The following is a 24,446-nucleotide window of genomic DNA, read 5'->3' on the forward strand; positions in this document are numbered from 1 at the left end:
AACACTTACATTCGACTCTTGGTTTAAAACTGTAATGTAATAGCCATCCCCCCCCCAAAAAGGTAAGGATAAAGAATATTTTTTTCTTTTTAAAAAAGAGCTTTAGTTTAACTTTTCCCAATTTCCTTTTAATCAAGCTGAAGGATACAGACTGAAGTTCTATTTGTAATAGAAACTGAAGCTCTGTTCCAGATCAGGAAACATTCTGGATACTTCAGAGTGATTCAGGCTCCTTTTAACTCATTTGAAACAGGATGGACATTTTAAATTCCGACTGCCTCTGAAATGGTTATATACACAATGTGAGGACAGTTGCCAGTTCTTTAGCTGGTATTGCCTTTCATATGCAGACTTGTAAGCTGCCAGAGTCACCTTGTAGGAGAGATGGGTAGTGTAAACATTTAATAAATTAATAAGCATAAATGAATAAAAATAAATAGAGTTCTTCCCAAGCACTTAGGACCATGATGGCGAACTTATGGCATGCGTGCCACAGGTGGCAGGCAGAGCCATTTGTGCGGACATGCTAGCCCCAGCCAAATTTACCTCATTGTGCATGTACGTGCCACCCAGCTGATTTTCAGCCCATTTGAGGCCTTTTTGTGATGGATAGATGGATGGATTTTCTCCATGATGATGTATCCATAACTGTAGAAGAAGAGGAAGCTGAGATGGAAGGTGGAGTTAAACATGTCATAAATTTGGAGTCATTGCATTACTACATGAAACCCAATTTTAGCCTCCCCATGAATTCCATTGACCATTATCTAGCGCCAATTTAGCTTGGACAATTAGTTGACTAGATTTTTCTTTATAGGTAGCAGTAATAAATTCTTCTGTACTTTGACTTCAATGAATGCTCCTGGTTATTTGTGCCTAATATTAATCTAAATTAGATTATCCTGTTTTTTCAAGTAGTGCAACTAACTGCCACTGTAGAAGAACCTACCACCTTGTTGCTGGTTGTCCTCTTCTCTTCCATTCCATCTTTCCTGGCATCAGAGCTTTCTCTGGAAACCAGGGTCTTTGCAAAATGTGTCTGAAGTAGGATAAATTGAACCTGGTCATTTGTGCTTTGAGTGAAAATGTTGGGTTAATCAGTTTATTTTCTTGGTTGGAAAACAATCCATTGATTTGCTTCCTTGGCTGTTCATGTTCTTCTACAACCACCAAAGTTCAAAGATATCAATACTCTTCCTGTCTTTGTTCCTATCATTTTTTTTCCTTTTAAAGAAGGCTCAGAAAGAAATTTTTGGGAAGATCACACCACATGGCATATTTCTTCTTGGTTTGCCTACATGGAGAATCCTAGCATTTTTTTTTTTTTACATTGAACATGTCATTTAAGATGTAACATGACTGATTTGCAAAGCATTCATAAAAATGAGTCTTTTTCTTTTCTGTATATAAAAAATATTTTTGATGGCTCTGACAAAACACTCCAAAACTTGAATGCTGCAAAGGTAGGTATTATTTTGACTTTATATGTATACGTGTGGGGGGGTATCAGTGGTCATGTGGGCGTGGCTTGGTGGGCGTGGCATGGCGTGGCTTGGTGGGTGTGGCAGGGGAAGGATACTGTAAAATCTCCACTCCCTCTCCACTATTCAGAACCTGCTGAATACCACCTCTGAGGGGTATCCTCTATTTTTATTCATCCAAATTCCTTCTAGTGAATTGTTTTATTTACTTAGTGCATGACATATCATACACAGACTAGCAATATAAATTAACATTTCAGCTAGATGTGTAAAACCCAAATGATAGTGAAATACTATTGTCAGCATAAACATGGTTTGCATTATTTACTAAATCAATTGATGGGAAAACAATAGCACCCAACATCAGAAGGTGTCTACTGAAGTTGTAAATACTGTTCAAAATGTTATCCCAGAATTCAGTTTAATAGCTGCATATGAGAACCCAGCATGTGATAATATATTTTGGAATCAGGAAAATTCTCTTTTCCAGATCAATATGAATTGGCAGTGCTATCACCATCCATGGAGGTATCTCAGTTCTCCAATTATTTTGTCCATCTAGCTAAGCTGCTACAGAGATGAGAGATTTGTCAAACCAATCAGAAGAAAAAAAATATGCACGAGTGTTTGATTTGAATCAAAAGCAAGTGTTGCCAGCTCTCCCAATCAAATATCAAAGCTTACTTGAATTGGAGATTTTTGAATTGATTTAATTTTACTGAATCCTTTTCTATGCTTAATGGGATGATCAAGAGTCATGGTGACACAGTGGTTAGAATGCACTATTGAAGGCTAATTCTTCTGACTGCCAGCAGTTCAATTCTCACCGGCTCAAGGTTGACTCAGCATGCCTTCCTTCCTTCCTTCCTTCCTTCCTTCCTTCCTTCCTTCCTTCCTTCCTTCCTTCCTTCCTTCCTTCCTTCCTTCCTTCCTTCCTCCTTCCTTCCTTCCTTCCTTCTTTCCTTCCTTCCTTCCTTTCTTCCTTCCTTGATTGATAAAATGAAAATCCAGATTGTTGGGGATAATATGCTGACTCTGTAAAATACTTAGATAGGGCTGTAAAACACTATGAAGTGGTATATAAATCTAAGTGCTATTGCTACCATAGCAATATACTATGCTACCATAAAGTAATGGTAAAGGTTCCCCCTCACACATACGCGCTAGTAGTTTCTGGCTCTAGGGGGCAGTGCTCATCTCCGTTACAAAGCCAAAGAGCCAGCGCTGTCCAAAGACATCCCCGTGGTCATGTGGCCAGCATGACTAAACACTGAAAGGGCATGGAATGCTGTTACCTTCCCACCAAAGTGGTCCCTATTTTTTATTTGCATTTTTACATGCTTTCAAACTGCTAGGTTGGCAGAAGCTGGGACAGGTAATGGGAGCTCATTCCGTTATGCAGTGCTAGGGATTCGAACCACCGAACTGCCGATCTTTCTGATTGACAAGCTCAGCATCTTAGCCACTGAGCCACCGCATCTCCATAGCATACAATAATAGAATAAAATTGGAAGGGACCATGGAAGTCCCACAGTGCAACCCCTCACCCAAGCAAGAGACCCTATACAATTGCATGGCTGTCCTATTCCTCTTAAAAAATTTCAGTGATGGAGTACCCACAACTTTTCAAGGCAAGCCATTCCATTGATTAATTGTTTTCACTGTCAGGAAATTTCTCCTTAGTTCTAGGTTTGTTCTCTCTTTGATTAGTTTCAAACTGTTGCTTCTTGTCTTTGTACTTTGTATTTCTTGGGATGGAGGCAATTGGCCGTTCATATTCCTGAAATAGCCAAAATGGGCAATTCTATATTTCAGTGTAACACCCATACATTCATTGTCATGAGACTAAGAAGAGAACATCTAATAAAATACGATGACTGAGAAGATAGGTTGTCAAAGAGCTTATCAGATTTTGTCTCTGTAACTGATAGGTGGAAATCACCTCTAAGCTGATTCATACATTCTTAATAGATCTATTTGTTTCAGAAAATTGATTTGATTTGATTTGATTTAGATTTAGTACTGCAGATCCAGCTAATGAATTACATTATTTGTTTCAAAGTTGCTGATTAGATTTGACAATTAAATCTGATCAGATTTGATTCTGATCCCTACAAATGTAATGTCTAACTCAAAACTTTTCAGAATTCTACTTGTCTCTTTATCTATTAACCTGTCACAACACTGGTAGTACATCCATAACCATGTCCCAAGGGAAGTTACGATGGTAATAAAAATGAAAAACTGGCAGCGGGGGTGGTGGTGGTGGTGGTAATAAAAACCACCAGTAAATTTGTAACACATAGGGAATCCATTTCTATATACTCAAGCCTATCATACATAATCCTACATTTCATGGGAAATGAATAGCTATAATAAATTTAAATAACATAAAAATAATGCATATATAATCTATTTCTTTGCTACACACACAAGCATAAATGTATGTATGTATGTATGTACAATATGTATGCGTGTTTGTGCACATGTATGTGAATATGTATATGCATGGAAATTAATCAACGATGAAAACTAACCAAGGAGAGAAGCAACCTCCAACTAAGGGGAAATTTCCTGACAGTGAGAACATTTAATCAGTGAAACAATTTTCCTCCAGAAGTTCTGACTGCTCCAACACTGGAAGCTTTTAAGAAGAGATTGGACAACCATTTGTCTGGAATGGCATAGAATCTCCTTCCTGATCAGGGGGTTGGACTAGGAGACCTCTAAGGTTCTTTCCAAGTCTGTTATTTTTTTATATGTTATGTATCTATGTGCATCTGCCCTCCCATAAACTGTGATCCATCCTGAGCAACTGAATTTCAATACATGTACCTATTAAACATGAATAGAATTCTCCCTGAATTAATGCAAAAAAAAAGGACAAATCTTCTTCTCAAGATATGCATACATGATATACAGAAGAATGCCCTTGCTACCTACAAGGACGAAAAGTAGAGAGGGAACACGGAACCTTTCAACAACCTCCAGCTGTGCTCAACTGGGCTCTGAATTTTGCATGGTGCTCACAAGGTATCAGATGTGACATCTGTCCATAGATGTCCGCACTGGAGAGAAGAAAACAAATAAGTGTAAGACAGATAATTACAGAAATATAATCAGAGGAAATTAACCTGCAGGGTAAACAAGTCCTGTGGGGATTAAGCAAAGTTGTATTAATAGTGTGTGTGTATGTGTGTGTTTTCAGTCGAAGCTAAGAGATTTTTAATTAGTCTTGGAGAATTATGTTTCAATGAATTAATTATTGTAGGAGATAGAACCATGGAAAAGGAAGGAAAATTGACCTTCAAAGAGAACACTAATAGCCAAATTAGAAATGTTGTAATATTTGAGGGGCTGCCATAAAGAAGGGGGAGGGCAGGGTTCAACCTATTTTCCAAAGTACCAGAAGGCAGGACAAGAAACAATGGAGGGAACCTCATCAGGGAGAGAACCAACTTACAGCTAAGGATAAATTTCCTGACAATTAGAACAATTTATCTGGGGAACGATTTGCTTCTAGACATTGTGGGTAGACACTGGAGGTTTTAAAGAAAAGATTGGACAATCATTTGTCTGAAATGGGCAGTGATGACTAACTTTTTTGGTACCAAGTGCCCAAAGAGCACACACACACCCCAAAATGCAATACACGGGGCCCCTTCGCATGCACAACCCCACGCTCCTATGCATGTGTACATGACCCCCTTGTGTGCACCCCACCCTCCCATGCATGCGTGCATGACCTCTGGATGTGACCCACCTCCTGCTCATGCACAGCACAGACCTGAAGACCAGCTGGTCAGCAGGAGGCTTGCACGTGCATGCGTGGCAAAGCTGAGCTCAGGCAATGGTTCACGTGCCCAGAGAGAGGACTCTATGTGCCACCTCTAGCACATGTACCATAGGTTCACCATCACAGGTATTGTTGTGGCTAGCCAGCAGCAGGTGTGGATGGCTGAGGATAGCAAGGACTCAGATAAGGGGCCAGGATCATTAGGGAGTGGACTGCTGCCTTCAGAGATTGTAGGGGCTGGCAGCAGTGATGAGGAGGTTCCCAAGGAGCCTGTGCCAAGTGCGTGTGTGTGCAGGATTGCTCATAAGAAAGGGCAATTACAACAGCATGGGGGAGTCAGGAGTAAGGCTGCAAGGTAATGACCCCTCCTTCAAGAAGTTAAAAGCCAATTGTGAAAGAAACATACTTTGCAGAAGGCAAAGACATTTTGAAACTCCAGCCTCATGGACATTCCAGTATCCTAAGTTTGTATTTGAAGATTCTTGTATTGCGAATTATTTCTTGTCTGTTATCTTTTGGCAAGTCCCGCACAGTTTGGCAAGGCTTGTGCTTATCACAGCTAATTATTTTGCAAAAGCATTACAAAGTTTCTGTTCTTTTTGGATTGTATTTGATTTATTGGAAAAGGGCTTGGGTCAGAACAGGTATAGGGCTTCTTGGCTAAGCAGTGGGCTGGACTAGAAGACCTCCAAGGTCCCTTCCAATTCTTGTTACTTTGTTCTGTTCTAAATAATTAAGGCTTGCTTGCCTCCTTCTGCATTTCTTAAGCCACTTTTCTCAATGCCATTGTTCCATTTTTCATTAAACAAATGGTTGTAAGTCCAGGACCCCTTTATTTCAGATTGAAAACTTGGAGGTGGCAAAATTCTAAATCAGCAAGAAGAAAAAACAGAAAGGTATATATTGAGGAGATGTTTGAAGAAGTTTGTTCTTCATAATGTTACCTTTTGGTCTTAATTACAGTTGTCTTTAGGTAACTGACCTATACAATTCTATACAAGAAGACTCATTGTGGTTTAAACTATGGAGGAGAGGAACTGATTCAACAGTAGATTCAATTATCAAGGGGTGTGTTTTTCTTTATTAGATGTGGTCAAAGAGAAACTGTTAATCATCTACCAGGACTAATGTAATTTGGATCTCTCCCTGAAGGAATAATTTGATTCAATAGTCTTCATTGATGCTTTCCAAAGCTCTAATTCTTGAATTCTCTTTTATCATATTAATTTCTACCCAAGTATTCTAAAATGTGTGTGCATGTGTTGATCTTCAAAAATCTAGTTGCGTAGAAGGCGGAGCCTCCTCGCTGACGGACCATAGATTGTGACTCTCTGTGGCTATGGTCTGTGCTCTATGGTCAGCCGCATCTCCTCCCCTGGGCTTGGTCTTTTTCCCCCTGAAGATGACTGCAGCGGTGGTTTAAAATGGCCACCCCGAAGAGGAGGACTCAGCTGGATTAAGATTTGTGCAGGAAGGAAGAAAGAGGTGGATAACATCTGAACCGGGACAACTGGTCAATACAACTAAACAAAAGTACCCCAGGATTAAGTTAACATGGAATTTTTAAGAAAAGAAAACTGAGCGGCGAAATTACAAAGGGACAGGGAAAAAAAAAAGAAAATATTTTTGACAGCTAAGCGGGGCTTCGAACTGGGAAAGGAAGAAGCTGGAACTGAAGATTTAACTAAATTGGACTAAAATATTTTGGGAATAAACAGGCTTAAATAAAGCTGGACTTAAGATTGTCAAATAATAATAATAATAAAGTTTACAAATTGGAGACTGGACTATGATGGAATATTGAGGTTTGAAAAACCCTAAATAAAAAAATAGGGGGAAAAGGTGAAGACTTTGTATAATGGAGAGTACCACCTTTTGACAAAAACTTGAGATCAAACAAAAGGGAAAGCATCCTGTTTCTGAATGAACTTGTGTGGCTATAACATTAATGAAATATTGAAACAAAGTAAGAATCTTAGAAAGTGAAAGCAGAACCAGAATGATCATAAAATATAAGAGTGTGTAATGATGATATCTCTTTGGAAATTAAAAATGGAACTTAAAAATATGAGAAAATTACTACAGGAAAGAGGCGAATCACTTTGCTCTGTGCTAGAAAAAATGGAAATGGCAACTGAAGAACAAGAAGAAAGAGCTTCAGAGGAGGAGGAGTCAATTCAAGGAGAAGACATTTTAAATAGACAATTAACACAAAGAACACTACAAAGAAGTAGGGAAAGAAGGAAGGTTAAAAAGTGGAGATTTAAGAAGGCAATCAAAAGGGGGAATACCTGTGAAGTCAGAAAAGGCAGAAAGACCCAGCAGAAAAGGGGAAAGGAAGATATTAAGAAAGAAAGGGATATAAACTGGAATGAGAAAAGATATGGGGAAAAGAGGGGGAGGAGTAAGAAACAGGTGCATGAAATAAAAAAATACGGAAATAGTGAATGTTGAAAAGAAATTGTTTTTAAAGAGATAATGGTTGATGAATTAAAAAGGGGATTTTGCAGGGTGACAAGGGGTAATAAGATATTTCTGCAATTAAAAATATTTAGAAAATAGGGTAATATAGATACTGATAACTCTTATTAAAAATCAAGGGGGGGAAATATGCTGTGGAATCCAAATGAAAAGATGTAATGATTATTATTGTAACTTCTTAAAAATAATGGTTTATTGGGAATCAAGATGAAGGAATAAAGGTATATTTTAATCATTGAGGTGTCACACTCAAAACAGTAAAAGGGGGGAAACCTATACTTGTTTTTTTTTTTTAGTGTTAAAATTTGTATTAATCTAGAATTTATAAAAAGAATGTGTAATGGAAAGGGAATATGACAGACTAAAGAACCAACTAAATTAATAAGTTAATATAGACTATTAAAAGCAAGGAGAGACATTGGTAACTTAATAATAATAATAATAATAATAATAATAATAATAATATTATCATTATTATTATCAGGCAAACACATATTGTTTAATCTTTATTTTTAAAATAAATATTAAAGGATTATATTTGAAATAATTGAAATGAAACAAAAAAATGTTTCGATTGAGATTAATGAAAGAGGCTAGAATTAATGTGTTTGTTTCTCTCCTTACTGAAAATTTGGAATGGAAAAGGTAATAATAAAATTAAGTATGGATATATGAATGTATAATTGCTGTCATATTTGTATGTAAAAGTGATGACCTGGAAATACGTTGCCCACTAAGAAGAGATCTTTGTTTTTAATGTGAAAAAATGAATAAAATTTGTTTTAAAAAAAATCTAGTTGCCAGGGCATTTTTTACTTCAATGTTTTCATATACATATTCATACACACACAAACACACACACAAACAACAAACAACATGGACTGGAAATGGAATTACTTTTCTAAAATGTACATCGAGGCCCCAAGAAACCCTCTTCCCAATGATGTCTAACCTTTAAAAAAAGTCCCAGTACATCCAGAGCAGAAATAAACTGCAAAGAAGCATGACACTTCTTGGAATGAAAAGAATGCATACTTCCAGTTGGCCATATCTTTATTCCAAGAAGCAGTAGAAGAAAGAAGAAAAAGAAATTCCATTGCAAAGCTCAGCAGAACTGTAAGTGGAATAGTCTTTTAATAGTTTCAATAAAGTTAGTGTTGCTGAAACCACCTGGCATCCTTCAACATTTAAAGTAAGACTAATCCCACAGTCCACCACACTTCATGGACTTCACTAGTAGCTAAGTTCCCTCCCTGGCCCCCATGGATTCTTCTAGAGAAAGAAAAATCTGTCGCTATTTTGAGACAAAAAAAAATGGAAGGGCTGTTGAATCATTTTGTGATTGTTAATTTTGCTGTTGCGCTATCACTCTAATGCTTTGGAGAATTCCCACACTTTGCAATATGTCCTCACTCTAAAGCAGCGCTTTTCAACCCTGCCAGCTGTAAGATGTGTGGATTTAACTCAAAGAATTGCTGGCTGGGGAAATTTGGGAGTTGAAATCTATACCTCTTAAAGGTGCCAAGGTTGAGACACAATGCCCTCAAGGTTGACTGGGACCATGGGAAGTCAGTAGGCTGTAAATGCTTAGAGAGAAAATCGAATAGTAAATTCTAGGATTGTAGTTCTGTAGTAACTAGTAAAAGCAAGTTCTGTAACTATTGTCCCAGCAAGCATAATAACCCTGCATCCAGTTAATGAGTATTTAATTGAAATCATGTTTTTTAAAGGAGAACAAAAATAAGTAATATATTGAAAGAAAATGGTTAAAGTGTAGAAAAGCACACACACACACACACACACACACACACACACACACACACACACACATATATATATATATATATATATATATATATATATATATATATATATATATATCCACCTAGCAATTTGAAAGCATGCAAATGCAAATAGAGAAATAGGTACCACTTTGATGGGAAAGTAACAGCATTTTGTGCACCTCAGGATATAGTCATGCTGGCCATATGATCATGGAAATATCTTCAGATAATGCTGGCTCCCTCGGGTAATAAATGGAGATGAGCATCGCTCCTTAGAATTGGGCAGGGGAAATCTTTACCTTTTTTTGCAAATATATATATCCACATATATAGCCATCAAGTTTATGTCAACTCATAAGGATTACAAAGATGGTTTTTTTCCTCCTTCTGGAGGATCTAGCCTTAACTTGGTCCTTCAAGATTCCCAATTGTACACCCATTGCCATTGCAATTGAGACCACGCACCTTCCTTCTTCTTCTCCCTTCTTTCACCTCTGCCAGCATTATAAACTTCTCAATTTATTTTAAAACGGAAAGAAAACTGCACAGTTGTCGGGCTCTGAGTTCACTCGGAGCCCGTCACCTCCGAATAAGCCTCAGAGCAAGTCAGCTGGCTGTGGAGAACGTCACCTTATCTCTGCTGCTGCTGCTGCCGGATATGTATTTCTGCTTGTGTGCTAGCCGATGGCTTTGGAATGACTCAGCAGAGCTGAGGATGCATCCTGCAACAACTGCAGGGATGGAGGATGGATTCTGAAGCAACTGTGGGGCTGCAGGATGGATTCTGAAACAACTGTGGGGCTGCTAGAAATGGCTTTTTCATGTATTGATGTGGAGCATATTGTTAAAGGGGATTGGGGAACATATAGGTGGTAATTAAGCTTTAGGTTAAAACATGGTGAAGGTGGCACCAAGTGGGTATTAGTGAGGGTTGGAATAGGGGAGGGATGTAGACATGTTATAGGGTTAATAGCATTTATGGATAATGGGTTAGGTGTGGCCAGAATTAGAACTGCGTATAGGCCTGGGTGTGGTGGGGTGTGTCTCATGATAATGGTAATAAAAGAAAAGGGAGCAAACTCAAACCCGACTCTAACCTTGCCTGGCTTTTAGCCTTTCTTGTCAGAGAAGGGTATTTGTTGTTTGCTGAGCTAATGAATAAACCACCATTGCGCTACAAAGGAGCTGGAGTTTGTATTCATTTCAGGACAAATCTTCAATACTCAAGGACTGGCTGAGAACAGTCATTCTACAATAGGACCTGGACTATCAACTATGTACACACAAAACTTTAATGTGTCTCTTCCCAGGAAATGCAACTTATTTCTTCTCCCCATCCCATTTTATTCATATATAGTTTCTGATCTCAGCAGGTCTCCCAAATACATACTTCAGGGGGTGGATGCTTCAATGAATTTCCATCAAAATTCCCAAACCAATTGTTACTCCTGTCCAAAATAACTAGCTGATGAAAGTCAGGTGGAAGCTCTGTTAACTTGTTGTGACCAACCCAGAAGAGGCTGAGGACCTTCTGGGTTGGTCACAAGAAGTTTTGTTTAGACATTTGAGAGAATTGTACAACAGAAGCAGAGTCTGCAGTTTCTGAAGGTGGCAAATGGCCTCTGGGATGGTGTGAATTATCAGTTGCATCAAAGAAAACCAGGTTCCTCAGCTTGAAATTATGCCAGATGATTGTTTGCTGTGGAGTCTCTGGAGGCCTCCTAACTCTGCAGGAAGAGAAACTAAGAGATTGCTGCTAAGGGACTATCTAACTTGGTCAAATTTCCAACCTGTACAGGAAGGTTTTTTGAAGTTGTTAGAGTCCAGGTAGAGCAAGGTTACCATAAGTTCCTCAAGTGGTCAATTTCATGAGGGATGAAAGTCACCTGGTACTTGCAGCTTTCTTACTCTGGGCTCTTCTCCAAAATCTTTAACCCTTCCAGTGTAAATATCTGGTGAGGAATGGATGTGAGCACCTCACCTTCCAAGGTGTGCATTTTGTCACCTTTATACTGAGGAACATGTTCTGAGAGATATTTCCACTACAGCTTTAGGAACATGTGGAAAAAAGTCATTTTCTACCATCTCCTTCTCCCAGTGCTAAGTTTGGAGTCCATTTCTTGCTTCCTTCTTTATTTATTAATGCTCAAGCAGAACAGGTAGGTTGCTCAGCTACAGCAAGTAAACACGGAATGGTTGATGCTTAAAATGGAAAATGGCTTTCAATGGAAAGTCAACAGGCAAGCCCATTTCTACCCACCAAACTAGACTTGAATGTTCTTGATTCTCACCATCTATCAAAGTCATTCCTGCAGAATTATTGGTGGCCTAAGGGTGAAGATGTTCTCATCCCACTCAGAAGGTTGAAAGTTCAATCCTAGGCAGTGAATATATTTCTCTATTTGGGCACAAAAAGAAAATATCTGCTGCAAACTCCACATAGGTGTCAGGAAGGGTATCTTGGCCAGTAAACACACAAATCTATTTTGTCACCCAGACACCACCCCAATAAAAAGGGATTGCAGGATAGTAAAAAGAAAGAAAAAATCCCATTTATGTAATTGTTCCATATTCACAAACTCAAACTGAGATTCTGTTTTAGCTAAGCAATTCATTGGGCTGCTAGAATTATAGTCACATACAGTATTTATTTTTAAAACATTTTTTGAAGGAAGAAGTGATTTTTTAACCGTTTTTAAAAACTAAATTACAAACCTATTAGAGACCAAATCAAATGACAGCAACAGCAAACTATAACTAAGGCAAAGTAGTAATATGAACAAATATAGGTTTCCTTTTATGCTTTTTGAACATTTCATTATTATTATCTGTCTCCTGAACAGATAATATCACTCCCTTTCCCAAATCATAAAATATTTTTGTGTCAAACATTTTACTGATTTTTTTAAAAAGTAGGTTAACTAATCTCCCCCAATATTGAGTTCTTTCTATTGCTTTTCATCTTATTGTACCTCTTCGGTTTCATTTATGTTTTGGAGCTCTACTATTTTAAAACAATAACATTAAATTTATTTCAAGTTGAGATGGACTGTTTATGAATTCATGAACATACCACATAGTTTCCTCAGGAAAACTATGAAAATAGTACCTATTGGAGCTGCCGTCTCTCTATAAATACTGGTGGGGGGGTTGGTGTGCTGGGCTGGTTGGATGTGCTGCTGCCTCTTGATTGGTTGATGCAGTTGATGGTTGGTATAATGGGTTGTGTGTTGGCCTTGTGAGTTTTGTTGTGGAGATATCCTGGATCTTATGCTGTAATCTCCTGAGTCATTTGTTTTGTAGTGATCTTTTTTCCATTACCCTTCTGGGTTTTAACGGCTTGGATAATGGGTTGTGTGATGACCTTGTGAGTTCTTTTGTTGTGGTGTCCTGAGTCTTGTGCTGTGATTTCCTGGATCGTTTGCTGTGTTGCAACTTCTTGAGTTGCAACACAGAGAAGATTGAGGAGATTACAGCACAAGATCCAGGATATCTCCACAACAAAACTCACAAGGCCATCACACAGCTCATTATATCAACTCCATCAACCAATCAAGAGGCAGCAGTGCAGCCAACCATCCCAGCACACCAGCCCCCACCACCAATATTTATAGAGAGACGGCAGCTCCAATCACACACTGCTTGCACTGGCACGAAGCCGAAAGCACCAGCCTGAGGATGACGAGTGGGACCTCGCCAATACATCGCCAAGATCGTCTTAATCTTACACAGGAGGAGACCCAAACACGCCTAGACCTACATGCCTGTACCCATGAAAATCTATGAATATATATATATACATACATACATACATATACATATACATATGCATATACATATACATATACATATACATATATGTTGTGGCTCTGAGGTTTGAGCCTGCATTGTTAGAGGACAAAGACTCAGACAATGGGGAAGAGGAGGATTTGGAAATGCTTTCCTCCCCAGGACCTTCCTCTTTGGCAATGCCTTCCTCCCTGATTGTGCCTCAGGTGTCGGCAGATAACCAAGAGGGAAAACCTGAGGCTAATCAGGAAAAGGAGGAGAGCATATCAGAGTCTCTGACTGAGAATCAAGCAGAGGAATGCTGGCTTGATGCGAGGCAGCGTCGCAGGCAAAAGTGTGAGCTGCAACGCAGGAGGAAGGGACGAATCAGAGACTGAGCTGAGGGACTGACACACCACACAGGGAATAAAAGTGGGTGTGTTCGCTCTGAGAGTTTCGTATGGGACAACATGTGACTTATTCAGAGAAGCTCCGGATTATTCTGTGTTGTGATAGCTTGTGTGATTTATATTCCTGCTGTCTTGTCGGACTTGGCAGACAGCGTGTGTGAGACTGCCAAGAACTTTATTGGCTCAAGGAATTAACTCTAAAATTACTGGATTTGCTTGCTTGCTTGCTTGTATTCAGTTGGAATTTGGACTTCTCACCTCCTTTGTAAAGGTGAGACATAACACATATACATATACATACATACATATACACATACATACATACATACATGCATACATACATACATACATACATATATGGTATTCAGCTTTGTTTGGGTATTTTCCCACGTCATTATAGTTGTGCTTTTAAAGTTGTAGCAATGTTTCGGCAGAATCTCATCTGCCATCATCAGGCTTCTGTATTGTGTTCGTCTGTGAGTCAGACTTTTACAGTTGTTTCAGTTTTAAATTTGGGGCTAGGCTACTGCTGTGCCAGAATGTTTTTTTCTTCATCCTGATTGGTTGGGAGTCTTGGTCTGTGTTTATTGGTCTTGGAGTTTACTGTGTTCCGCTTGATTGGTGTTTCTAATATCTTCTGTCTGTTTTGTGGCTCTTTGTGTATGTCTTGATTGGCTGGCAACATTGTGTTCCTGTATTGGAGGCTTTTAGTGCAGCTTGGCTCTGAGTAAATGGATGGCTATCATTAGTTAGGAAGCTAGGTTTCATCTGGGTGCCTGGTTGGGGTGTGTTTGAGCTGGAGGTATCAGGGGGGATCTGTTTGTGCCCAGGTGTTTGGCTGGCTTGTGGTGTGGAGATTTTTTTGTTTGTGAGTGCAGACTTCAAAATAATTGACAGTCTGGTGGAATCATCTCTTCTATTCATGCTTTCAGGTCTTTTTTCAATCTCTATGGCTTCTCAAGACTCCCAACCAATCAGGATGAAGAAAAAAACATTCTGGCACAGCAGTAGGCTAGCCCCAAATTTAAAACTGAAACAACTGTAAAAGTCTGACTCACAGACGAACACAATACAGAAGCCTGATGATGGCAGATGAGATTCTGCTGAAATGCTGCTACAACTTTAAAAGCACAACTATAATGATGTGGGAAAATACCCAAACAAAGCTGAATACCATACATGTAAGTACCCGCTAAAACTTAAGAAAATATATATATATGGATGGATGGATGGATGGATGGATGGATGGATGGATGGATCTTTGGTTGTTCGGGTTTTCTCCCGCGTAAGATTCGAAGTATCTAGGCAATGTTTCGATGAAGTCTCATTCATCATCTTCAGGCTTCTTTCTTCGGCTCTGTGCTTCTCAGAGTGATGTGAGCTTGCAGCTGCTTCTTCCTTTTAACTGCTAGTGGGGGTGTGACTTGATTGGGTGGGGGCTTGGCAGAACACAGCCAAACCCTCTACTAATGAGAACACACCCCCACCCAATCAGAACACAGCCAAGCCCCCACCCAATCAAGTCACACCCCAACTAGCAGTTAAAAGGAAGAAGCAGCTGCAAGCTCACATCACTCTGAGAAGCACAGAGCCGAAGAAGAAGCCTGAAGATGATGAATGAGACTTCATCGAAACATTGCCTAGATACTTGAATCTTACGCGGAGAAAACCCGAACAACCAAAGATCCACATACAAATACCATGAGAACCTCAGAATATATATATATATATATATATATATATATATATATATATATATATATATATATATATATATATATATATATATATATATATATAGATCGATCTTTGGTTGTTTGGGTATGTATGTATATATATATATATATATGTGGATCTTTGGTTGTTAGGGTTTTCTCCGCGTAAGATTGAAGTATCTAGGCAACGTTTCGATGAAGTCTCATTCATCATCTTCAGGCTTCTGTCTCCGGCTCTGTGCTTTTCAGAGTAATGTGAGATTGCAGCTGCTTCCTCCTTTTAACTGCCAGTGGGGGTGGGACTTGATTGGGTGGGGGCTTGGCTGTGTTCTGATTGGGTGGGGTGTGTTCTCATTGGTAGGGGTTTGGTTGTGTTCTGATTGGTTGGGGGTTAGCCGTGTTCTGATTGGTTGGAGGCGTGTTCTGTTCAGGTGGGGGCTTGGCTGTGCTCCGGTTAGTCTTAGTTGCTGGGGATTTGAGCTGGTGAGTTGTGATCTTGCTGTTTGGCTTCTAGTTCGTGGTCCTGTTGCATCTTCATAGTGGGTGTCGGTTTGCTTCATGTATGGCTCGGAGGGGTTTGAAGTGGGTAGTGATGCAGCTGTAGTGCAGCTTCTGGTCCATGGTCGTGTCTCATCTTCTGAGTGGGTGAGAGTCTGTTTTCTACATGGAAGTGTGGTGGTGGCATCTTGTGTGGCTCTCATGGGTGTGGGTCTGGTGTCCTTCTTCATGTTAGGTACTCGTCTGTTCATGAGGGCGGGTTTCCAAATGGCTGGAAGGCGGGAAGTGTCATCTCGTTTGTTCATGCTGTGTGGGCGTTTTTCTATCTCTATGGCTTCTCTGATTATTCTGCTGTTGAAGTGTTCGGTTTTGGCGATAGTTCTGGTGTTTTTAAAATCAATTTCATGTCCTGTGGCTTTGAGGTGTTGGACCAGGAAGAGGTCGTTTCTTCTTTTTTGATTGAGTTCTTATGTTCTTCAATGCGTGCATTTATTCTTCTGTTAGTTTGTCCAATGTATGTGGTAGGGCAGGCAGTGCAGGGGATTTCGTATACTCCTTGGTTTTCTAATTCGATTTTGTCTTTGGGGTTTCTTAGGATGGTGGATATTTTTCTGTTTGTGCAGAATGCTGTTTTGATGTTGTGTTTTTTGGAGGATCTTGCTGATTTTGTCTGTAGTGCCTTTTATATATGGGAGGAGGGCTTTGCCGTTTTCTTGTTCTCTGTCTTGGATTTTGGTTGGGGTTTCTTTTTGGATTAGGTGGGTAATCTTCTTTCTTTGGAATCCATTGGCTGTAAGTACGTTGGTGAGAGTGTGTAGTTCGGTTTTTTGGTGTTGTTCATCGGCTAAGCATTTTGTTCTGGAGATGAGTGTCTTGGCTACGGAATTGATCTGTGCTGGGTGGTGGTGTGAGAGTGCATGTAGATAGCGGTTAGTGTGTGTTTTCTTCTGGTAGATGGTGTGTCCTAGGAGCCATTGGATCTTTTGTATACCAAGACATCTAGGAAGGGAAGTTGGTTGTTGGCTTCTGTTTCCATGGTGAATTGTATTTTGGGGTGTAGGCTGTTGAGGTGTGTGAGGAAGTTGTTCAGTTTTTCTTTCCCATGTGGCCAGATTATGAAGGTGTCATCTACGTATCTGAGCCAGAGTTTGGGTTTGTGGTCGTATTTTCTAGAGCTTGTGTTTCAAAGTGTTCCATGTAGAGGTTAGCGATGACAGGTGAGAGGGGTGATCCCATGGGTGCTCCTTCTATTTGTTTGTATTTTTGTCCATTGTAGGTGAAGTATGTATTGGATAGGCAATGGTTGGTTAGATCTAGGATTGTGCTTGGGGGGTTGTATTTGTTTTGGATGGCTGTCAAGGCTTCTTTTATTAGCACTTGGGTGAAGAGGGATATGACATCGAAGCTTACTAGTAGGTCACTGGGGTTGTAAGTTTTGTTTCTTTATGATCTCGATGAACTGGAATGAGTTTCTTACGTGTGAGTTGATGGATTCTGCATAAGGTTGTAGTTGTTTGGCGAGAAATTTGGCTAGGTTTTGTAGAGGTGAGCCTATGGAGCTGACTATTGGTCTGAGTGGGGTTCCTTCTTTGTGTATTTTGGGGAGACCATAAAGCTTGGGGCATCTGGATGATTTTCTCTGGGTATGATTCGTTGCTGGATTTCTTCACTGATGGGGTAGGCTTTTATTTTGGATTTGGTAGTTTTTCTAGGTAGGTAGTGGGGTCTGTCTTTAGGGGTTTGTATGTGGGGTCTTGGAGTAGGTTGGTTAGCTTGGTTTGGTAGTCAGATGTGTTCATAACCACTGTCGCATTGCCCTTGTCTGCTGGTAGGATTATTATGCTGGTGTCTTCTTTCAGGTTAAGTAGTGCAGTTTGTTCTTCTTTGGATAAGTTGCTTTTGGGTGGTTTGCTAGTGCAGAGGATGTTGGTGATTTTGAGTCTGATTTTGTTAGCATCATCAGGGTTGGTTTTGGTCAGGCTGGTTTCAACTCCACATATGATGGTTTCTGTGGGGATGTGTTTGGGAGCGACAGCAAAGTTGAATCCTTTTGAAAGGACCTTGGTTTCAGCTTCAGTGAGGATCTTGTCTGAGATGTTGTAGATATATATCATAAATTTTCATGGGTACAGGTATGCAGGTCTTGGCATGTTTGGGTCTTTTCCCATGTAAGATTGAGAGTATCTTGGCAACGTTTCGACACAGGAGGCTGATAGACACACAGCCAATACCTCAGCCACACATGTTCTTATGAAAAAGCCAGCCAAACTGCAAACATCAACTCCATCAACCAATCAAGAAATGACAACACAGCCAACCTCCCCACCAATATATATAGGGAGACAGCAGCTCCGATCACACTTTGCTCGCACAAGGACGAAGCTGAAAGCACCAGCCTGAAGATGGCGAGTGGGACCTTGTCAAAACATTACCAAGACCTGCATATATATATATATATATACATATATCAGCCTCACTCAATATCAATCAAAACTTGCCATACAGAAAGAAAAGAAATGATTCAATCCAATTTGAAACAGGAAAAAAATGGCAAAGCTATTTCCTTTTTAAATAATTCGGCAAGCATATTTCTTTGCCAGAAAAGAAAAACCCCTATGTTTTATCTTTTAGAAACTAAGCAAAGCAAGCACCATAATTACTTGGAGAATAGCCCACCTGCTATAAACACAATTTAGACACATTTTATACACATGCCTGCAAGATAAAAGAGATAAATGTTGCTGATGCCACAGAATCCACATTAAAGATAGCACCTTTTAAAAGCCATAAATAACATTTGGTTGTGGCACTAAGTACTCATTGAAGCATTTTTAAACAAGGTAGCCCAAGAACTGGGTTTGAAATACTAGGAATTAGTTACTTTATGTGCAATAATTTCCCTCATGCCTCGAAATAACCAATGAATAATTGGCTGGATTATGTGTACATTTCATGCTTTGGAGCACAAAGTTAAAGGTTAGATCATTTTGCAAAGGAACCAAAATATATACACGCATACATGATGATCTTGGGTACAAAGAACATGTCTTGTCATGGCAATGTGTACTCACAGATACAATTCATGCTCTGCAAGAACCCAAATTGGAAACAATTTCTTTGCGTGCATAAGATCCTAATTCTAACTTTGCTATCTTTCTTGCAGGAAGAAAGGATGCTAAGGCTGATAATGTTTCTTAACTTGCAGGATGGTACTCTCTGAGCTTGGTTGTGTCCTTGCAAACATTTCATGACCCAACTAGGTAGCATCATCAGTGCACTGGATTGTGCTGTACACTGATGATATTTCCTGGTTGTATCATGAAACATCTGCAAGAAAACAACCAAGTTCAGAGTCTGTAGAGATTCTCAGTCATTCAGGTCATGGTTGTCCCAAATCCTTCCATTCACCACTATTCCATCAGAGCCGAAGAAGCTTCTTGGGTGAGAAGCAAAATGTCTTCAAAATAAAAACAAACAAACAAGAAAGTCCAGTTGCCTGGACCAAAAACCAAGCTCAGAGAGCATCAAGAACTCCCACCAATCAGCTCTGAGCTATTATCTTGTATTGGCTGCTTAGTTTTATTAGGGAACTGCTGTTAAGCAGACACAGAAGACAGTAACAAGCTTAGTTAAATAAGGTTATGGTGGCAGAATAATTATCTTCACAGTTTCCCAGAAATTTATTTTGTAGATGCGTTGCTGGTCATATTTATAAGAAATCAAGTACTAAAAGTATGCTTTTGAGCAGACATAAACCACTGTTGCACTGCTATAGGATCAGCTATCCTACTGGGAATTAGGTCAAAGGTTTAACAAAAAAAAGATGAAAAATGAATTTTCACAGATGCATTTTACTGAACAAGCAAATAACGGCAAAATCAACAGTTCCGTTGATTAAAAAAAAGGGTAAATCTGGTGAAGGTCTCCGATTGTAATTAGAAAGGTGTGTTTAGGTTCACAGAAGGCTTTTCAAAGAGTAATTCTGGACCTGCAAATTGGTCTCAGTGAAAGATACATAGAGGAACCATTGTCCATGCTGCTGTCTGACAGTTTTGCCAGGACTTTCTTCCTCCTTATTTTATTCCTAATAATAGAATAACAGCACTGGAAAGGACCTTGGAGGTCTTCTAGTCTAACTCCCTACTAAAGCAGGAGACCCTATAGCAGGGGTGTCAAACTCGATTTCATTGAGGGTCACATCAGGGTTGCATTTGACCTCGGAGGGGCAATGGGCAGTGATGGGAATTACTATTGGTTCTGTGGGTGTGGCTTGGTGGGCATGGCGTGATGCGGTGGGCATGGCTTGGTGGGCATAGCAGGAGAAGGATACTGTAAATCTCCTTCCCACCCTGCTCCTGGGAGAAGGTTCCTGCAAAATATCCATTCCCTCCTCATGCCAGTAACTGCTTTCCAGCTCCATTCTCCTTTTCAGGGCAGCCAAAGAAGACCCACCCAATCAGCTGGGACTTGGGAGGCAGAGAAGAGATGGGGGTGGGGCCAGTCAGAGGTGGTATTTTCTGGTTCTCCGAACTACTCAAAATTTTTGCTACTGGTTCTCCAAAACTGGTCAGAACCTGCTGAATACCACCTCTGGTGAGGGGGCATTGCCAGCTCAAACTCACTCATGTCGGGGGCACCTGTGGCAGCCTGAGGTCTCTGCCAGCGAAAAGGGGTTCCCAAGCTCCGTTTTCAGCTGCAACAGCCTCCTGCAACCTGCTGCCAGTGAAAATGAAACTCGGGAGGACCCCCCCGAGCTCTGTTTTCTCTGGCAGATGCACTGCAGGCCGGTCCTTCACTGTTTCCAGGGCCAGATCTAAGCACCCTGTAGGCCAGTTGCGGCCTGCTTGGCCTTGAGTTTGACACCCATGCCCTATACCTTTCTGGATAAGTGGCTGTCCAATCTCTTTTTAAAAACTTCCAGTGATGTAGCAGCCACAACTTCTGGAGGCAACCCGTCCCACTGATTTATTGTTCTCACTGCCAAATTTTTACAGAGAGGCCAGTGCTCAACCATGGTGATCAAAAGAGATTCCCAAGGAGTATGCGAAGACACGTGCAAATTGTCCTCTTCCCTCTGTCCTGTCGCCCTCAAAAGATTGAGATTACTATATCTAAATCTCTACTGAACACTTGCAGGACAAAGCCTTAATGGCCAATATCACAGCATCTCCAGATGTTTCCCCTATGAATGGTGACTAAGCTAGCAAACAGAAATCCAAATGTCTCTCCAGGGCCCCTAGCCTCTACTTACCCACCATTTTCCTTTCCTTTCTGTTTCGCATGGACTTTTTTTTTTTTTTTTTAGAAGACCATCTACAAAAGGGGGAAAATTCATCCTCAATCTTGATATAAAAAATATTAAAAAAAAGAAAATCTTCCCAGAAAAATCACTTCTCACTGCATTAAAATAACACCGATTAATCATTTCTTCATGGTAAAAACCCGACTGTCCGGCAGCATTTAATTTCCAGAGTCTCCATGCTCCTTGTCAAAGAACAGGAAGCAAAAGAAACAGGCTCTCCCTCCCAACTTCCTTGCTTCATCCAAGTTTTTCCGAAGAAGAAGGTCCATGAGAGGTCCACAAGCAGCAACGGAGGGTACACTTTTAAGGACCTTTGATATTGCTGGGCCGAGCAGCTAGACTTGCATAATAAGCACACTGGGAGGGGTCACATTGTCCATTGGCCCCTGGAGGTCCTGGGGGCCCCATAGGGCCAGGAGGGCCAGCTTCACCTTGAGCACCTTGAACTCCAGGGACTCCATCTTTACCATAGCCAGGTTCACCTGGAACACCTGCGGAACAAAGTGGTGGGAATAAGCTCGATGGCTGTGGTGTGGACTAAGCTTAGTAGACAAAATTACGGATACAGGTGGCCTTGGACTTACGGCCACATTTGAGTTAGAGATTGATCTTGTTAAGTGAGACATTTGTTTAAGTGAGTTTTGCTCCCATTTTGCGACCTTCCTTGGCACAGTTGTTAAGGGGATCAATAAAATTGTTAAGTGAACCTGGCTTTCCTCATTGATTTTGCTCATCACAAGGTTGCAAAAGGGGATCCCGTGAACTTCAGATATAGCAACGGTCCTAGGTGTGAACCAGTTTGCAATCATCTGAATTTTGATCACATGATCATGGGGATGCAACAACAGTCATAAGTGTGAAAACGGTCCTAAATCACTTTTTTTCAGTGCCGCTGTAACTTTGAACAATCCCTAAATGAATGGTCGTAAGTCCAGGACTTCCTGTAGAACTTAGACTTACAACTGAGACTTAGACTTCTTAGAACTTAGACTTAGAATAACTTTATTGTCCCTTTGAATGTACACTAATCAGCATACATTAAAATGAAATTTCATTGCATGCATCTCTCAAAGAGTCACCACCTCCAATATACACTACATAATGTATATTGACTTCAAGCATACATGACTTCAGTCAAGGACCTGTATACTGCATGAGTCAAAAAGTGAAAATATTCACAGGCCCCTCACATCCTGGACATAAACTGTTTCAACTCCTTTCCTCAAAATAACACTATAGAGCACACCAGAACTAGACACAAGGACAGTTTTTTCCTGAACGCCATCACTCTGCTAAGCAAATAATTCCCTCAACACTGTTCAACTATTTACAAAGTCTGCACTACTATTACTGTTAATCTCATCACTCCTTATCGTCCATCCCCTCCCACTTGTGACTGTATGACTGTAACTTTGCTGCTTGAATCCTTATGATTTATAGACCCCTAGTACGATTTGTAGTTTCCTAGTACGATTTGATTGCTTATTGTATCCTATGACTATCCTTAAATGTCGTACCTTATGATTCTTGACTTTTGATGAATGTATCTTTTCCTTTATGTACATTGAGAACATTTGCACAAGACAAATTCCTTGTGTGTCCAAACACACTTGGCCAATAAAGAATTCTATTCTATTCTATAAACATGACAAAATAAATAAATACACAATAAATAAATAAATACTTATGTATATACCCACATCTATTATATGACAACGGAGAAACAACACACTTACATCTGTTCATTTAGTGAACATTCAAAGCTACAACAGCACTGAAAAAAGTGACCTACAACCAGTCCTCACTCTTACATTCAATGAACCACCCCCACGATCATGTAATCAAAATTTGGGTGCTTGGCAGCTGACATGTATTTAACAACAGTTCCAGTGTCCCAAGGTCATGTGAATGCTCTTCGTCACCTTCCCAGCCATCTTCCAGCAAGTAAGTCAATGGAGGAAGCGGAATTCACTTAATGACTACACAATTTATTTATCAACTGCAACGATTTTTTTGCTTCACAACTGTGGCAAAAAACGGTTGTAAAATTGGGTGCAACTCACATAACAACTACCTTGCTTAACAACAGAAATTATGGTCTTAATTTTGGTCATAAGTTGAGGACTACCTATATAGTGTAGAAAGTTAGCACCCACCCATCTCCTAGAAGAATGAAATATTCTGAGAAATATTTTTTAAAAAGGTAGAACATTATATTTCCCTAAATGAGAAATGGAAAAACGTGTTTTTTTAGAGGCAGAAAGCAGACTCACTCTTAGTTGCTCCCCACTCCCAGCAGATATTTTGTGCCCATTAAGAAAAACTGGGCCAGCCTATGTACAAAACAAAAGTCTTTTAGAGCTTAAAAAGAACAGGACATGATCCTTCAGGACACTACTACCATTTAGCAGAAGCCACAGAGCTCCGTACATTGCACAATCTCCTAAGGATATTTCAGTCATTGCATCATCTCGGAACTTCAACCAAACCTGGATGCTCAGACAAACACCTGGTATTTGTACTTTGCCTATAGAGCCAGCTATGACTCCCCTACATAACCCATACATGTCCCAATGGGAGTCTGACAACAGCTAATAGAATACATGTTCTTGCCCAGGAACAGGACGTTCAAGTGCAAAGCTCAAGGAAAAATATAAAAACTCTTCACTCTCAACTCTGTGTGGTCAGCTGCCCAGAGCCACACATGAATCTGCTTTGTCATTAAGCCTTCTTTCCATTCAGCCTCCATGTTTCCAGTATCTTTCTCCTGGCTTGGAACTGAACCAGATGGATCTTTCTTCCCACAATGGCAAAATTGACAATTCAGGATACATCAGCTTCATGCATTGGCCTGTCAATCTGCCTACAAAGCACTGCTTTAGGGGAGAAAGTGCATTCAAAGGACCAACCCAACGGTGCCTCCGCCAGCAGGGAATTTTCTCCATCAAGAGACAAGGGAATAAATATTCTTGACAGATTTTCACCCCATTTCTCAGGAACCTTTAAAAAAAAAAAAAAAAAAACATTGACAGCTTCCCTTTGTTTTAGCCACCTGTTTAACTTCAAACAATGGTGCCTTTTTTTAGCAGCACCACCTGCTAAAAATGTTTGAAGCAAAAGGTAGAGAGAGCTGTTTTCATCCTCCTAAAACCACTGTTTCTACTTCTTTAGGGAAAATGTGGGTTTCTCAAAATAGTTCTCTTATGGAAAT

At 40.1% G+C, this 24,446-nt stretch overlaps 1 protein-coding gene and 1 pseudogene across 2 annotated transcripts in view; both read right to left on the reverse strand.

Annotated features, from left to right (window-relative positions):
* Positions 1 to 10,908: 10,908 nt before the first annotated feature.
* LOC113454917 (uncharacterized) lies at positions 10,909 to 18,838 on the reverse strand (annotated as a pseudogene).
* A 926-nt stretch (positions 18,839 to 19,764) lies between these two features.
* Positions 19,765 to 24,446, reverse strand: part of COL22A1 (collagen type XXII alpha 1 chain) — a 257,920-nt gene continuing 253,238 nt past the window's right edge. For both annotated transcript variants that reach the window (XM_087931748.1, XM_087931750.1), the window contains one exon: positions 19,765 to 21,726. In XM_087931748.1, the coding sequence (XP_087787874.1) occupies positions 21,539 to 21,726 (188 nt within the window). In that variant the 3' untranslated portion in view covers positions 19,765 to 21,538. The remainder of the gene's footprint in view (positions 21,727 to 24,446) is intronic.

This window comes from Pseudonaja textilis, chromosome 3, assembly GCF_049901715.1.
Source record: "Pseudonaja textilis isolate UNSWEBS1 chromosome 3, rPseTex1.2, whole genome shotgun sequence".
Lineage (NCBI taxonomy): Eukaryota > Metazoa > Chordata > Lepidosauria > Squamata > Elapidae > Pseudonaja > Pseudonaja textilis.